This window comes from Xenopus laevis, chromosome 2S (genome assembly GCF_017654675.1).
Source record: "Xenopus laevis strain J_2021 chromosome 2S, Xenopus_laevis_v10.1, whole genome shotgun sequence".
NCBI classification, from domain to species: Eukaryota; Metazoa; Chordata; class Amphibia; order Anura; family Pipidae; genus Xenopus; species Xenopus laevis.
The window spans coordinates 50758067-50774121 of NC_054374.1; the positions used below are offsets into that span (position 1 = coordinate 50758067).

Below are 16055 nucleotides of genomic sequence, written 5' to 3' on the forward strand. Positions count from 1 at the left end.
TTCACCAACACTTGTTTTAAGCACATTGACTGTTATGGACTTACCACTGCCGCATCCCAAGCAGACTCCTCCAAGAAAAACGTTATTAGTCAAAGACTCTTTGCCCCACACTGTCAGTTCTACACAGACATTCGATAAGTCAGATGTCTGCAAACCAGCGAATGTAAACGTGTGATTCCATTCTGGGTTAACAGTCTTTTTTACTACTGGTGTTTTGTGCTTTGATGATTTATTGTTATCTGGCAGCAGATATCTGTATAATATAAAAATTAACACATGTGAGTTATAAAATATCATCAATTTTTTAACATACAGAATTTCATAAGTGACTAATGCCAGATATTATGGGGCTGATTTGTTACTGTTTCTGATGGTGGTTTGCTGCAAACTTATTTCTCAGAATCACATTTTTTTCCAAAGGCATTTGTAAAAATAAAAATCATACAACCTGATGCCTGCTAAGATTCTGGTTTTAGAAACTTGGGGGAAAACGGATTGTAAAACTATAACCTGATAGCTGTTTGGTTGCTATCCAATTTACCCTAGCAACCAGGCAGTGAATTGAACATGAGATTATATGAATAGTGAGGGCCTGAATAGCAATAAAAAAGTAATAAAGAGTAGAAATAACAAATATAATTGTAGCCCAGATTTACTCACAGAGTAATTGTGTTTGGGTTGCCGAGGTTTCTATAACATACATTTAACCATAACGTAAACCAACTCTTTTACAATTTCCCTAAGCAATGGGGAGTAAGTATTCCTTACTGGATCCTTATCATAAAGTAGTATATTTCATTAGCGATATAGATATAAATGTTGCATCCTTTTTGACCGATAATCAGAAAGATAATAACCTGTATTTTAACATAAAAAATCTTTTTAATGTGTTTTTATTCACTTATGTTTTACAGATGTTTGTTATATACACCTGCTGTCGAATATTCACCTTAAGGTTTGAGCACCTACTTATAATATTTATATGGACATTGTCTTCGTTTGGTATTGTTACTCTACTCTGATTGTTATGAGAGTTATAGTTCTATTTTTGTAAATGACCACTAGATGGTGTTGGAGAGTATAAAAAGCATGTTTAATGGAGCGTCAGTAAGCTTGACAAAAGGCTGCATGGCCTGAAACGTTGCGGTGATGCCCAAAGCTGAAATAAAGGCTTTTTAAACACTAAAGTTTCACAGTCTGGTGCTGTTCTAAATACAAAGGCTGTCGTGATATCAGTGGAAAGTGGCCACTGAGGAATGTGCACCAAGTCTCTACAGGAGAGATAATCGTTGTGCTGACTACTTTTCCAAGATTCCTTTTTGACCGATTACAGACCTCAATGACTTTCTAGCAAAGTTTGCAACCCAATGGCTGTTGCCAACATTCTCAGTGTATGTAATAAAATTTCACAATCGCAGAGCAGGTGTTAATGCTATCCTTTGCTTAGCAATGTAATATTCGCAAGTAAATGATTTTACATTGTGAGCAGTGCTAAACATTTGCAAACATGCCATTTTAAACATTACTTGCAATTTTTACATTCTCCCTTAAGAGTGATATTCAATTTTCTTCATAACACCATCAAAAATTTACAGCTAGTTGTAAAAGCTACAAAAGTCATTTTCAGTGAGTCCTCCTTCACAGTAAAGGAGTAGGCAGGCAGTTGATAACAGCATTTGAGTGAAGACCACTCAGATCCAACAATGACTGCAGGTTTCTCAGTATAGAATGAACTGGGCTCCTGACTGAAACCACAGAGGAGCCATTTACTGTCCCTGTCTACAGCACAGGACCCATGATCCAGTAAATATGCTGCTAAATACAATAATGATATCAATATCAATTCATTAAGAGACATAAAAATAGTACTAATGCTTACCCTTTGACAAATGTGTCTGAAGAACTCCCAGATTTCATTGCAGTTAAGTTTTTGGCATCTTTTATATGCACTTCTACCAGTCCTCCACTTGGCACTTTAACACTTACTTTTTTTGATTTCTTAAAACTTTTTTTCCCTGTTGAGAAAAAATACAAAACATGACATTGAAACAAACACAAACATATATTTTGTACATATCACAATGTTTCTTCATCAAAATGAAAGGAAAAACATGTTCCAAAAAACTGATTATGAGGCTGACCTTTCTGCTAAGTATGATAAGAACTGGTCAGACGGTAGACATGTTATTTGTTGTTGTAGTGCTCCTCATGTTTATCATTATACATTGTAATATGTTGGCTATATTCTCGCTAGCCTCATTAAATTGTATAACAGTCATATAGTTATACAAGTTAAGTCTTGAGGCATGGGACACATGCAACCATGATTGCATTCTCATAACCTACTCTCACTCAAATTATGATCATGGATATTTCTCTTTGTTCAAATGAACCTGGTGCATGAAATTAGCCCCTGCACATAGGATGGTGGTTTAAAAAACACAGAAATGTATTGTGAACTTTACATACATCACTATACAAAGGGTGACTATCCCTCACCACTGAGACACCTAAAAATAGCTAATACTAATACTAACTAATGCTAAATATACTAAATATATGATAAATTAAAAATAAAAAAATAATAATAATATATTACTAAACACACTACTACTACTACTAATATATACACAAAATAATTACTAAATAACTAAAAATAATTATACTGCATAAAATATAGTACTGACTTGTAGAGTAGCTTTCATATTTACAACTATACTAGGACTGGAAAAACTCATTCAGGAACTCATTCCCTCCACCATGGATGCTCAAAATACATAAGACACAATAACCTGGAATGCATGGCTGTAGCATTTGTTAGCATACCTGTAACTTTATCTAAAGGAAGAGTCAGGTTTTTCTCAGGAGTAATATAACATAAACCAACTGTTATTTCTCCCTTATATTGTAAAGTGACATCAGAGACCAGGTCCATCTTAAAAACAAAATTTTGATCAGACATTTTATATTATGATGCTGTTGTTTCTGCTTAATGATGATGTAGACAGATTAGGAAATTCTTTAGTAAACATAGCCGTGTTCTAAAGTAAAATAACACTGAATATATCTATATATGATCATTTATGTTTACCATGTGTTCCTTCCATCTGACTGTAATGGGAAGTTCCAAATAGTTGTCACTGTGCCTCTACCCTACAGTTGTCACTATGCCTCTACCCTACATGCCACTCCTTACTACCTACTTACAGATGATGCTAGTGGCTCAAACATAGAGAGCACTAACCTGCCCTTTTGCATTTGGTGAACTATGGCAGTTCATCACTGACAGAGTAGTCATAAAGGCAGGAGGTCATTTTCTGTCACAGGACTGTTGTATTTGCTGGTTTATACAAAGTCCCACAAAACAGGAAGCTTGTGATGTTAACATGGAGTTTTAGATCCAATTTTACTATGGTCCATAATTAATAATAGTCTATCATTTACTTAACAGACACTGTAAAGAATAGTTGCTGAGCAAAAAGCCTGGTAATTTCTCTCTTAAAGTGGACCTGTCACCCAGACATAAAAACTGTATAATAAAAGTTATTTTCAAATAAACATGAAATCCAAACTCTATTTTTTATTAAAACATTCATAGCAGTTGTAAACACATTTAAAAATCTCTACTGTCAATCAAATATTGCCTGCCCCTCCTCCATGCCTTAATAACAGTGCCTACAAAATGGCTCTGACCTACTTGCTATACATAGGACAACCCGGACTGAAGGAAACAAAATTCAAATAATTTATACAGTGTAATTAAAGTTAATTTTGCTTGACTAATGTGATAAAATAGGATTTGGAATATTTTTTTTGGGTGACGAGTCCCCTTTAAGATCTTATAGATTTATGTAGAAAGAAACTTAAAATAATAGATGTTATATTTCTCCAAAAAATAGATTGTTTCAATACAAAAAAAAAATTACCTTAGGTTGTAATGGGAAACATTCATCTTCTTGGTTTTCAAAATTCCAAGAATCTAACGGAATATCGACTTCACCCAAGAAACTGTTACGTCCGAACCTGTCATTGTGCCATACAGTCAGCTGTAAAGTTCTTGTTTCAAGTTGTGTGTGACTGATGATGTACTGCGAGGACACATAAACACCATTCATAACTAATGGCTTCTTTTAATAAATATCTGAGCACATTTAGATTTTTGGTTCATTTTTATATTTATTTATATAGACAAAGTAAACTGTTTTACAGGTTGCTTATAAGTTGTGCAATGGCTACTGTGAGCTAACAATCTAGCATACTGTATTGCATCTATGTACTTGGCCAGGCTCTCTTCTGTCTATATTGGAGTGCAGGGATGATCTGAGAAGATCTTATATGTGAAAAGAGTGATGCCAGACAGGTCACATGGTGGGGATAACACAAGTTTATATTTGCGTATTAAAGCTATGAAAATTGTGCATAGTCTGGCAGTGCTTGTGTTGCAACATTGAAGGGTAGAAATATATGGGACACACACGGTAGTCTTAACACAGATTACAGAATTTAGAAGAATTTAGAAATCAGCATTCACAACAGTCACCTTGTACCTTTCACACCTTCACCCCATATTGTAGAAGACATGTGTTTTGGAGCAAATCAAAATGAAATCTGAATCAATGATACTTTTATACTCTGCAATTACTGGCACTTAAATTGTTGATGAAGAATTACACCTCTGCTTTTATGTGTCAAACACAGTCAGCGGTCTTTTAGCCCAGACTCCAATTCCTCATAACACTTAAGGGTAGGACTCCACGAGCGATTTTGTCGCGATCCGACGCGCTGTGCAGCGTCTGCATCCGACAGTCATGTCGCGTCGGATCAACGCTGCAACACCATGCGACAGTTCTATCTCTTACCTTATTTTTGTTTCATTTGCTCGTGGAGTCCTAACCTTAAGGGGCAGATTTATCAAGGGTCGAATTGAAAGTTCTAATTTTTTAATTCGAATTTCTAGTTTATTTTAGTGTAATTTGACTAGGGAATAGTTCAAATTTGATTTGAGTTTAAAAACAATTCAAAATTTATCATGTACTATCTGTTTTAAGAGTTTGAATTAGACTATTCGCCATCTAAAACCTGCCAAATTTGTGTTTTAGCCTATGTGGGACCTCCTAAAATCGTTTGAGTCATTTGGTGGACTCTTGAAAAAAAAATTTTTTTTTGGTGAAAAAATTCGAATCTAATTCGATTGAATTCGATTTGAGTTTGTGGGTCGATCCTATTTACGCAATAAATTATTTTTTTTTTTTAATACATTTCGACTGGTCATTTTATTTTATGAATTTCCAGTTTATGGGAGTTGATGGGAGTTTTTAGAAACTCGACCCTTGATAAATATGCCCCTAAAGGTGGCCATACACGGGCCGATAAAAGCTGCCGACAGACCGAGTCGGCAGCTTATTGGCCAGTGTATGGGGCTCCCCGACGGGCTTCCCTGCTCGAGATCTGGTCGAAAGTCGGGCAGATCTCGATCGGATGGGACTAAAAATCCCGTTGGATTGCGGCCGCATCTGTTCGTTGATGCGGTCCCACAATCCGACCGCCCGCTCCCATTCGTTAGGATCCGATCGTTGGGCCCTAGGGCCCACCATCGGATCAGCCTGATATTGCCCACCTCAAGGTGGGCATATCGGAGAGAGATTCGTTCGTTTGGCGACATCGCCAAACGAGCGGATCTCTCCGTGTATGGCCACCTTAAGTGTGTTCCAGATTAACAGACTCAAGAAAAAAGAAAGATATATACTATTTTCAAAAGCAAAAACATTTACAAATAACATTAGAATTGCTTAAAAAACTGAATTACAGCTAAACTGTAAAGCTGCTTATTTTTTAATTATGCAAGCTTCATCTTTTTATTATTTGAATAAAATTATGAGCACTACCTTCTGTACCATGTGTATTGCCAGTTTTTGTAAGATATTTGCATGTTTCTGTTGTACAGTCTTGTACAATATGTTGGTGATTTATAAATACATGTCAATACAGGAGTAGAATATATTATCCAGGATGCAGGATACTTGAAACCCAGGGTTTTCCAATGAATTAATCTTTCCGTAATTGGATCACCATTTAAGTCAGCTAAAAATCATTGAAACTCAATAGAAGTGGCATCTTCAGAGGGTCTCGCTCAAATGATGTCCCCCGCAGATGAGCCAGTGGGCATCAACGTTTAAACCTTAAAAGGGGCCTGGGTTTCCACATAAGGGATCCCATACCTGTAATAAAAATAATTGTACCAATACTACTACAGGCACTGGATCCCTTTTCAGAAAACTCATTATCCAGAGAGATGTTCAGGTATGGGATCCGTTATTCAGAAAACCGTTATCCAGAAAGCTTAGAATAATGGAAAGGCCATCTCTCATAAATTTCTTTATAATCAAACAATCCAAGTTTTTAAAAATGATTCCCTTTTTCTCTGTAATAATAAAATAGTAGCTAGTACCTAATCCAAACTATCATAATGAAACCTCATTGGAACAGGTCTCAAACCTGTACTTAGTTACCTAGTACTTGATGGTAACTAAGCTGCGTGAATCCATATTGGTTGCAAAAAAATCATATTGGGTTTATTTAATGTTTAAATGATTTGTAGCAGACTTATGGTATGGTGATCCATATTCAGATATAAATTCAGCTAAATCTCTTATATGGAAAATTCAAGGTTGCAAGCATTCTGGATAATAGTTCCCATACCCATACTACTTTAACATCCTTACATTAATGAAATTGCAGTTTTCAGTGTTTGGTCCAAAATTAGACAAAACTGCTTAATTAAATTAAATAAGCTTAAAGTGTTCTCCTAAGTACTTTTGCAATTTACAAGGTATTACTTTGTTGTTCTGGGCTCTAGGGGGATAAAGCAGCTGCACCATGCCCAGCCCATTAACTGTGTCCAAACCTGACAATCATTATACTGTACAATCAGACACATATGAAATCAGTTCATCTGATAATCATAAAGAGATTGTCTAAAAAATGTAAAATATTTTAAAAACTTATTTTTTAAATATATAGCTAGTCATTTAAAGAAAGCAAAGCATAACATACCATCTGCAGAAAAGAATAATTAATAAAACATTATAATAAAAAATAACTGCTTACTTTTAGAATATATAGTTTTAAAAATAATGGCTGTCTTGTTCAAATGAAAACTACACATATTTAGACTTCTAAAAATAATCAAAAGGAAATACAGAAATAAATGAAACAAATTTTTGTGATTTTTTTATTACATTCTAACAAGCTGACTTGTTTAGATCCTTAATTGCCATGATTTTAAATTACTTTACAAGGTTATTCTGTACCATTGGATTTACTCATGACAAGTAACTGGAGTTTAATATAAACGTCTACTTCAAACCTTCAGATGTTCACATCAGAACAAAAAAAATTAATATAAAATCCTTAACAAACAAGAAATATGCCTACTTAAGCTTCACAGCATGCTCTGGTCCATCCAATTCCACTGACAGTTGCTAGGTTACATGAAAAGAGGATACGGGATAATTCCCAAACTCATGAAGATGAAGCCAGAAAATAAACATTGCAAACATGTTTCAAATGAATAAAACTGATGCGTATCAGCAAATTGATAACGTGCATTGAAAATAAAAGTAAGTCTATAGCACTTAAATGCATTTCGTGGGTTAGAGTGGAAGTCAGAATTTATTTCTTCTGTGGCAGAACGATATAGGCATAGTGAATTTAATCAAAGCCATATAGAATAATTTCTGTATTACCAAATCACTCCTTTCCTATTGAACAAGCCACAATGAAGAGCGTATAGGCATTACATTGATTTGCTAATTCTATTTAGATAAAACTCTGCAAATAATCTCACCTTGAGTGTTTCATTAAAATCTGGATCAGTTGTGTTCATCTTTATTTTAGTCTTGCGTTTACTTTGGCGTGACTTGTCAGGGAGAAGATATGCTTTGACATATCTATAATTGCAAACAGCAAAAGATCACAAATGGCTTTACAGGTGAACAAAAAAGAATTATCTCATATTAGCAGAAGAATGAGGACAAACATTAATTATGTTAGTACTGATCAGTCTGGTTAGTCAGAATACGGTTGGTGAATATATGATATTTGTACTGATGCAATACTGGACTGTATAACTTTAACAATTTGCAAGGCATTATAGTAAAGATATGCTTGCCTTTCAGACAATTATGGATGAAAAGCAGCTAAAGTGCAAGCATTATTTTGCCTTTACCTTTTTATTGTGATGAGGCTTTCTTGTTAAATTATTTAACAATTATGAACTCTCACCACCACTGAGTAAATCCATATTTTGCTTTGTACAATATTTTATTAATGTTTTAGATTAGGCTGCCATTCAGTGCTGAATTATCAATATTTAATACTGATTCAAGAAGGTGCTATAGAAGGTGCTATATTCACAGCTATGAATATATAGATGTCTTTCTGAAGATAGATGCATTAGACATTAATGGTTATTCCCAACTATATTTGATGAGTTGTACTTTGTATATTATTGAGCTTTAAAATGTTGAGCCGCTAATATCTGCAATGGCTTAATAAGGCGTTAAAAGTGAACAAAAGTATAAACAACATGCTTACGGGTCCGTTCTGTTCTTCTTTTCATCTGCAACTACTAGATTTCTGCAATTCTTTACTACAACATTTAATGCACCAGTTTTGTAGCTATAATTTATGTTCAGGAGGATTTCGCCTGTGATCCTAAGGTTCCCGTAGTCTCCTGTTTCACTATAAAGACTAATGCTGGTCAGACTTCTCTGAAAAAGAAAAAAAGCAGAGGTAATAAATACCACAGAGGTACAGTATTATATGTCAATAAAATATTTACAGTGTTATACAGAGGATGCCGATGTTGTATCCTTCTAATTGTTACTGCATTATAACTTCTAGCTACACAACGAAAAAAAAATAAGAACCTCCCCATTCTTCATTCTCAGTTGTCAGTTGTGAGTGTGGGAGCTAGAAAATAGCTAGCCCTTCTGCAACATTACGTTTCAAAGGGATATTGGTGTGTTTGTGTGGGTGCAGAGGGCAGGGGGCTTGGACATTGCGGGTCTGCTGAAATGTAATCCCCCTGGACACTGTTAGAAAGATTGCACCTGCCACAAGTAATTGAGGGGAATCGGTGGGGAAAGGGCAGGGCGGAGCGAAATGCTTTTTGATTGTAGCTGATGGAGAGGAGAGGAGCGGAGGGGTGTGCGTGCAGCTAGACCGGGCCCTCTGAAGATTAGACATGTATTTATGCTACTATATTATATTATTAAAAAATCACCTTATTTCAGTAGCATCTCGTGTTTTACAGTATTGTTAATGGATTTTAAAAATATGTATGCAAGAAGTATTTGTGAAGCACCTTCCATCAATTAAAAAACAGTGGATGGTGTGCAGGGTCATGTATTTAAATCAAATATGAAAAGAAAGAGAAAAAGAACTAACCCACTTGCTTGCACCCTCCCACCCACCTAGTCCAGAAGCTCGAATGTATATATGTACACGTAATAAAACATAACTTTTAATAAACAATTAAATAGTCCAGTGTATCACAGAGAGGGATTGACAAGAGGTTGTAAAAATATCCAAGCCAATTATACCCTTAATGGGATTGCACTAGGCAAATCCATTATGGACTTGGAGTCCTTGTAGATAATAAACTTGGCTATAGCAAGTGTAGCATGGTTGGGAAAATCATAGATGGAAAGTATATCCCTCCCAGAATTCTCTATGAAGCAATGCAGAGGGATGTGAAAATGAGGCTCTGAGTAGCAGGGAAGAGATTAGCCTCACCTGGAGTAAAAAGGTGGGGTCTCAATTAAGGCTGCTCTCTGCCCTGGAGAGAGAGAAAGGAGAGCTACTGGAGGGCTGTGTTAAAAGTTTGCATAGTAACTGCAGGTTACCTGTGTTCAAAGCATAAGGACTTTTATTGCTGGGCACAAGTTTATAGAAAGAGACAAGTTATCTGGTAGCAAGGACTGGCTACCAGATACTGCCTTAAGCGTTTGGGGAGCGGCTGCTTCCAAAAGAAAAGCACAAGGAATCTCCAAAGGACTGTGAGTTAACAGTTAATTTAGTTTGCTGGACTTATATTGCCCAAGTGGGTGACTGTGGACCTTTGGGAAAAGGACATTTTCATTTACCAGTACAGCTGGACTATTTTTGTTTACTGCCTTTCCAAAGGGTATGAACTGTTATGTTGGTGTTTAAGCTGCTGTGTTAAATAAATGCACACGTGAGATCAGCTGGAAACCTGTGTACTGTCTACTGTCTATGTGAAAGGAGTTGCTGCTACTACCTAAAGAGCGATTCCCCCACACAAGCAATGCAATGTCAGCGGCATCAAGGGCCAAAAAGGTCTTGAGCTATATTAAAAGGGGCATTCACAACAGGAAGGGGTCATTCTTATGGAAGATAGCTCATAGTGCAAGTTGATCCAGGAACTAGTCCGGCCATTTTGGAGTCAGGAAGGAATTTTTTCTCCCTCTGAGGCAAATTGGAGAGGCTTCAAATGGAGTTTTTGCTTTTCTCTGGATCAACTAATTAAATTAGAGTTATAAGTTTGAACTTGATGGACGTGTCTTTTTTCAACCTAACTTACTATATTACTTATGGGCCTTTTGTTTCTTATCTGACAGATTGTAACATAAGAAAACAGTGTACAGAATGGCACCTGCAAACCAGACTGGCTCCTCTTGCTAAAAGAGCTGACTTTTGACTGAAGGCTACACAATGTAAGGAAGTTGTATAGTTTCTGTAAAAAGCTGTAAGGACAAAGGCAACTGGAACATACAGCATTAAGATTGATCTGATGTAAGCAACAAGAGCTGACTGCCTGTCAGAATGTCATTGCTGTCCTCCTTGTTGTGTCACAATGTGTTGATCTCACAATGGATCATATGAATTACAGTCTTTTAAAGGAGAAGGAAAGCTATGGAGGCATTTTATTGCCAATAGATTAGCTGCAATAGTGCAAGCTAGAATGCTATATTTATTCTGTAGAATGTTTTACTATACCTGAGTAAAAAGCTCTAGAAACTCTCTGTTTGTTTAGGATAGGAGCTGCAGTATTAACATGGTGTGACATCACTTCCTGCCTGAGTCTCTCCCTGCTCTGGGCTTAGATTACAGCAGAGAGGGGAGGGGGAAGAGGAGCAAACTGAGCATGCTCTTGCCCAGGGCAATGAGGTTTAAGCTGAAGGCAGGAAGTCTGATACAGAAGCCCATGTGTGCACAATAGAAGGAAAGAAATGCAGTGTTTCTTTTGACAGGGGACTCAGAGCAGCACTACTTTGGGGGATTACTGGTATATTTAGATGGACCTTTCTGATAAGGCTTACTTAGTTTTAACCTTTCCTTCTCCTTTAAGTTAATGTGTATTTTTTCTTTTACCCTTTAAAAAACAATACCTGACCTTTATTCTTGTGTCTTTACACAGTCAGGTTGATATTTACAGTATACATTTGATTTGCAGCTATGGTATACTGCACTGGTGTAAATGTACCTACTGTAAAGGAGCCAGAATGAACTATAATAGCTTTGTTAATTACAGCAGTGGTCATTACACACTTTACTGGTTTGTCAGGCTGCATTATGAAAATAATTAATTTGTCAGGATAAGACAAGTGCAAAACATAAATAGTTTGTGTTCAGCAACTGCATATGATTAAGATACTGCATTTAGAAAGGCAACTCAAAATTCCACACAGCACATTCCCCTTCAAAAACAGTATTTTAAGGTTGCTGATTTTAAGAGCTGTAAAAAATCAACATAATTTTAGGGGAATACATTATTATTCAGTGCTTGCAGTGTCTAAAAGAGGTGTAAACCTTTTACAGAATGTTTTTTTTAAACAAAACAATATGAAAATAAGGTAAATTTTGCTCAGTTGGGCAAATTTTCACAGTAGAAGAATGAAAAATGCAGGATTGTAACAAAAATACTGACATATCTTTAATAGGGCTTGACATTAAGGAGCAGGTATACCAACTATTAACTGGTATCTTCATAATATTTTAAAATTATTTGACTGCTACAAATGTATTATAAAAAGCCATTAACTGAATACTATGGTCAAGCAAGTGGATAACAGTGGATGAACTGCCAATTATCTCTACCAATGGAAGCCCACAAGAGGCAGCTTTGCACTCTGACTGCAGGCTGTCAGTCTGGACAAATTGCCTCACATGCATCTGTTTGGGGGTGGTGATCAACCTAACGCTTCTCCTATTTTTAGCTTATCAGCTAAAAACCTGCGTATCAGGGACACAATTAGCAGTGTCAATTAGCATGTCAAAATTATTCGAAAACCCATTGACTTTAATGCATTTGGACAAAATAGTCACATGTATAAAAATTGGCGCTCACGTCAAAAATTGTCAAATGTACATTATTTTGATGGCCATTGACTTCAATGCATTTGCGAATTTTTGCTGTTTGTAAATTTTTTAGTAGTTTAGTGAATTATTTGGGCAAGACGAAACGGATGGATTTGCCCATAACTAATTATTAATTTTACTGACACAGGTAGTTTCTATGTGATATCCATATTTTGTACCTATATTTCTCATGATTTGAAGGAGGCATCAAAGATTTCAAAAAGAAGCCTCCTACATATGTTACTGCAACTAAATTGCTAATGTTGGACCTCTTGTCTGAATAGGCGTTGGGCAAATCCCATTTTTTTTAAGCCACGCTAGATAAGGGGCTAAGTTTGGAACTGAACCATGCAAGGGCTGACTCAAATTGTCCCTCAAATTAATGTATACGGGTAAAAAAGTTCAGGCTATTTTCATTTTATGTAAAATGGTATGTAAAATTTTTCAAATCACATTCAAAGACTACCAACAAGGCATACAACTCTTCAAAATATAATTAAAACAAGCAGTAATAATGTCCAATTAAAGTGAATGAAATGGAACAAGAGCCACCAATGTAATTAAGTTGTATCGATGGATAATGATAATAATGGAAAAAGTAGTAGAAAGTGTAACAAAACTTGACCACGGAGGACCACAAAGAACTCACCGTATCAGCATCCGCATCAGGGACATTTAAGTGGGTCCATTTACTGTCAGATAACGTGTGAGCATTCTTTTAGGAGAAAATACAAACCCCACAGAGAAAACAGTGTTTAAGACAGAAGCAGAAAGCAATAGGCAAGAAAATATTTGATTGGTAGTGTATGTTTTTGCAGGCAGAGGGTAAGTTGCAAATGCTTCCCAATGCCACCAAAGTTAAGCAGTGTCAGCCTGGGCCGGTGGGACTTCAGAAATAAATCCAGTGCTCCCTGGCCTGCATTGGCCTTGCTGACCCAGGCCCACTCCCCCCTCCAGACTGTCCCCAATCTTCTGATCACAGATGCAATGTAAGGTAGGTGTTACACAGCGAGCGCGCACAGGGGGATGGAAACTTTAGTGTTATTCCACCAATATTTAATATGTCATTATTTTGATGTCATTAAAGTAACAAGCACTGTGTATATGCCATTAAAAGTGACAAATGAGGTGTTAAAAAGTAACAATAATGCTGCTAAACTAATGTAAACTAATTCATTAAACAGTGGCTTGTGTTAAAGCTGATCACAAACCAATGATTATATTGTGATAATTTCCAACTAGGTGTGTGCACTGCTAAATACTATTTCCTTTAAAAGTAAACCGAAAAGAACATTAAGGGAGAAGTGTCCCTTAGAATTCAATAAATACAGGTAATCATATAGAAAATGAAACAAACAGAAGGGTGGAGATATCCCAGAAAAACTACTGAATTTATTACTAACTAAACCCTAGGGATACAGCTAGCTGGAGGAGTCAGAACTTAAGGTGGCCATAGACACACAGATCCTATCGTACGAATCGAGGATTCGTACGATTTTCGGATCGTGTGTGGCGTGTGCTGACATCTTTCGTCCAGTGGAGATCGGTCGTTTAGTCGATCGGTCAGGTTTGATTTTGACCCGACCGATCCCGCCGGAGCCCACGGCACATCGTAATCGGATTGTTCGGCCATATGGCCGAACAATCAGATTACCCCCGATATAGCCATGTTTGTTAATGGCATACCGGGGAAAGACCCGCTCGTTTGGCGATGTGGCCAAACGAGCGGATCTTTGCATCTATGGCCACCTTTAGTGCCATTTTGTATAAGTATAAAGAACATAGAGCCTGCCTAGGGAGAGAATAATAGGTAAAAGAATAATATTTCATATGAAATAATATTTGTTCTGATATCACACAGTGCATTTGGTATATGCCAACACACAATATAAAAAGAGGTGTGATAAATATAAATATGGCATGGTGAGCCATAAGATCTGCTCTACCTGTACTTACCCTCCACTGCTATAGAGCTTACTTTAATACGGTACACATTTTAAAATCCAAAAGTGCATTTAGATAACCGAACTGAGCTTGAATTTATCTTGACTATTTAAAATCAAAACCATGGCTCATTAAAGGACCAGTAACATCAAAATTTTTTTTTTACAAAATTCGTTAGTATACATCGAAAAAAAAACACCAACACAAATTAAACTTTAAAATAGCAAAGCCTTTATTAAGAAATAACTTACCGAAACTCCACTTCCGGTCCTCTTCAGAAAAGGCGACACGGCGACCATCCATCCTGCGGCGCTTGATTTCTTCTCCTGGCTATTGTAGTGAGAGCATGTGAAGGAGTCCGATTTACAGCTTTGCCGGCCGAACTGGTGCTTTTGAATGGTCCTTTATTTGGCAACTTACGGTGACTCAATGGACGCGCTGCCCTCCTCTCCCTTGCTACACATCATGCGGACTCGGGCAGGTGAATCGCTTCTCCCCGGTGTGGGTTTGCAGGATCCTCTGCAGCTCGTCCCAGTGTGTGAATCTGTTGCCCGCAGAAAAGCCAGTTGCAGACAAGGGCCGCTTCCCGGTGTAGCAGCGCAGGTGCACTTTTAGATGCGACTGAAGTGTCCCAGTCCTGCTGCACTATAGTCTGTATCCCAAGGCTGCTGGGACAGCCACAAAGCGCTAAGAATGGCTGGCTATAGGGAGCAGCCGCTGAGCGGATGGGGGGCGCCGGGGATGGTGTGTCCCAGCATGAGGAGCCAGACAGAGAGGCAGCAGACCTTTAGGGCTTGGCCCCACTCTTGCCCCCACCACTCCCCTGTGGAACTGGCCCATTCAGGGTTCTATTACCTGGGGCCTGGGGACAAAGTTCAGTGTTTCTTCTGTGGGGGGATCCGGAGGAGCCGGGAGCTGGGGACAGTCCGGACACCGCAAGTTCTTTCCCTCCTGCCCTTTCCTCCAACAGCAATGGGGCACCAGGCCACAGACTCCATTGATGGACAGGTATTGGGGCAGCTTTCTAGGGAAGAACCGGACCGCACCAGCGAGCCAGTGTACCCCGAGATGTCTGTGCAACAGGTCCGTCTGGGCTCCTTCCACACCTGGCCCTTGTATGCCCACGGGAGCCCTGAGGAACTGACTGGAGCCGGCTTCTTATACACCGGTGCTCTGCAGGGCTCCCTCCACTCCCAACTGGCACGGACTATAGTGCAGCAGGACTGGGACACTTCAGTCGCATCTAAAAGTGCACCTGCGCTGCTACACCGGGAAGCGGCCCTTGTCTGCAACTGGCTTTTCTGTGGGCAACAGATTCACACACTGGGACGAGCTGCAGAGCATCCTGCAAACCCACACCGGGGAGAAGCGATTCGCCTGCCCGAGTCCGCATGATGTGTAGCAAGGGAGAGGAGGGCAGCGCGTCCATTGAGTCACCCAAATTTGCCAAATAAAGGACCATTCAAAAGCACCAGTTCGGCCGGCAAAGCTGTAAATCAGACTCCTTCACATGCTGTCACTACAATAGCCAGGAGAAGAAATCAAGCGCCGCAGGATGGATGGTCGCTGTGTCGCCTTTTCTGAAGAGGACCGGAAGCGGAGTTTCGGTAAGTTATTTCTTAATAAAGGCTTTGCTATTTTAAAGTTTAATTTGTGTTGGTGTTTTTTTTTTTCGATGTATACTAACGAATTTTGTAAAAAAAAAATTTGATGTTACTGGTCCTTTA

At 38.0% G+C, this 16055-nt stretch overlaps 1 protein-coding gene across 6 annotated transcripts in view; it reads right to left on the reverse strand.

Moving 5' to 3' along the window:
• The window catches only part of sytl5.S (synaptotagmin like 5 S homeolog), a 109450-nt gene that overhangs the window by 10003 nt on the left and 83392 nt on the right, over positions 1 to 16055 (reverse strand). For 5 of the 6 annotated variants that reach the window (XM_041583767.1, XM_041583766.1, XM_041583768.1 and 2 more), the window contains 7 exons: positions 13034 to 13099; positions 8596 to 8771; positions 7847 to 7949; positions 3927 to 4088; positions 2827 to 2935; positions 1880 to 2015; positions 45 to 253 (listed from right to left, as the gene is read on the reverse strand). In XM_041583767.1, coding sequence (XP_041439701.1) covers positions 45 to 253; positions 1880 to 2015; positions 2827 to 2935; positions 3927 to 4088; positions 7847 to 7949; positions 8596 to 8771; positions 13034 to 13099 — 961 coding nt within the window. The remainder of the gene's footprint in view (positions 1 to 44; positions 254 to 1879; positions 2016 to 2826; positions 2936 to 3926; positions 4089 to 7846; positions 7950 to 8595; positions 8772 to 13033; positions 13100 to 16055) is intronic. The other variant, XM_018249230.2, reaches the window with a different exon arrangement.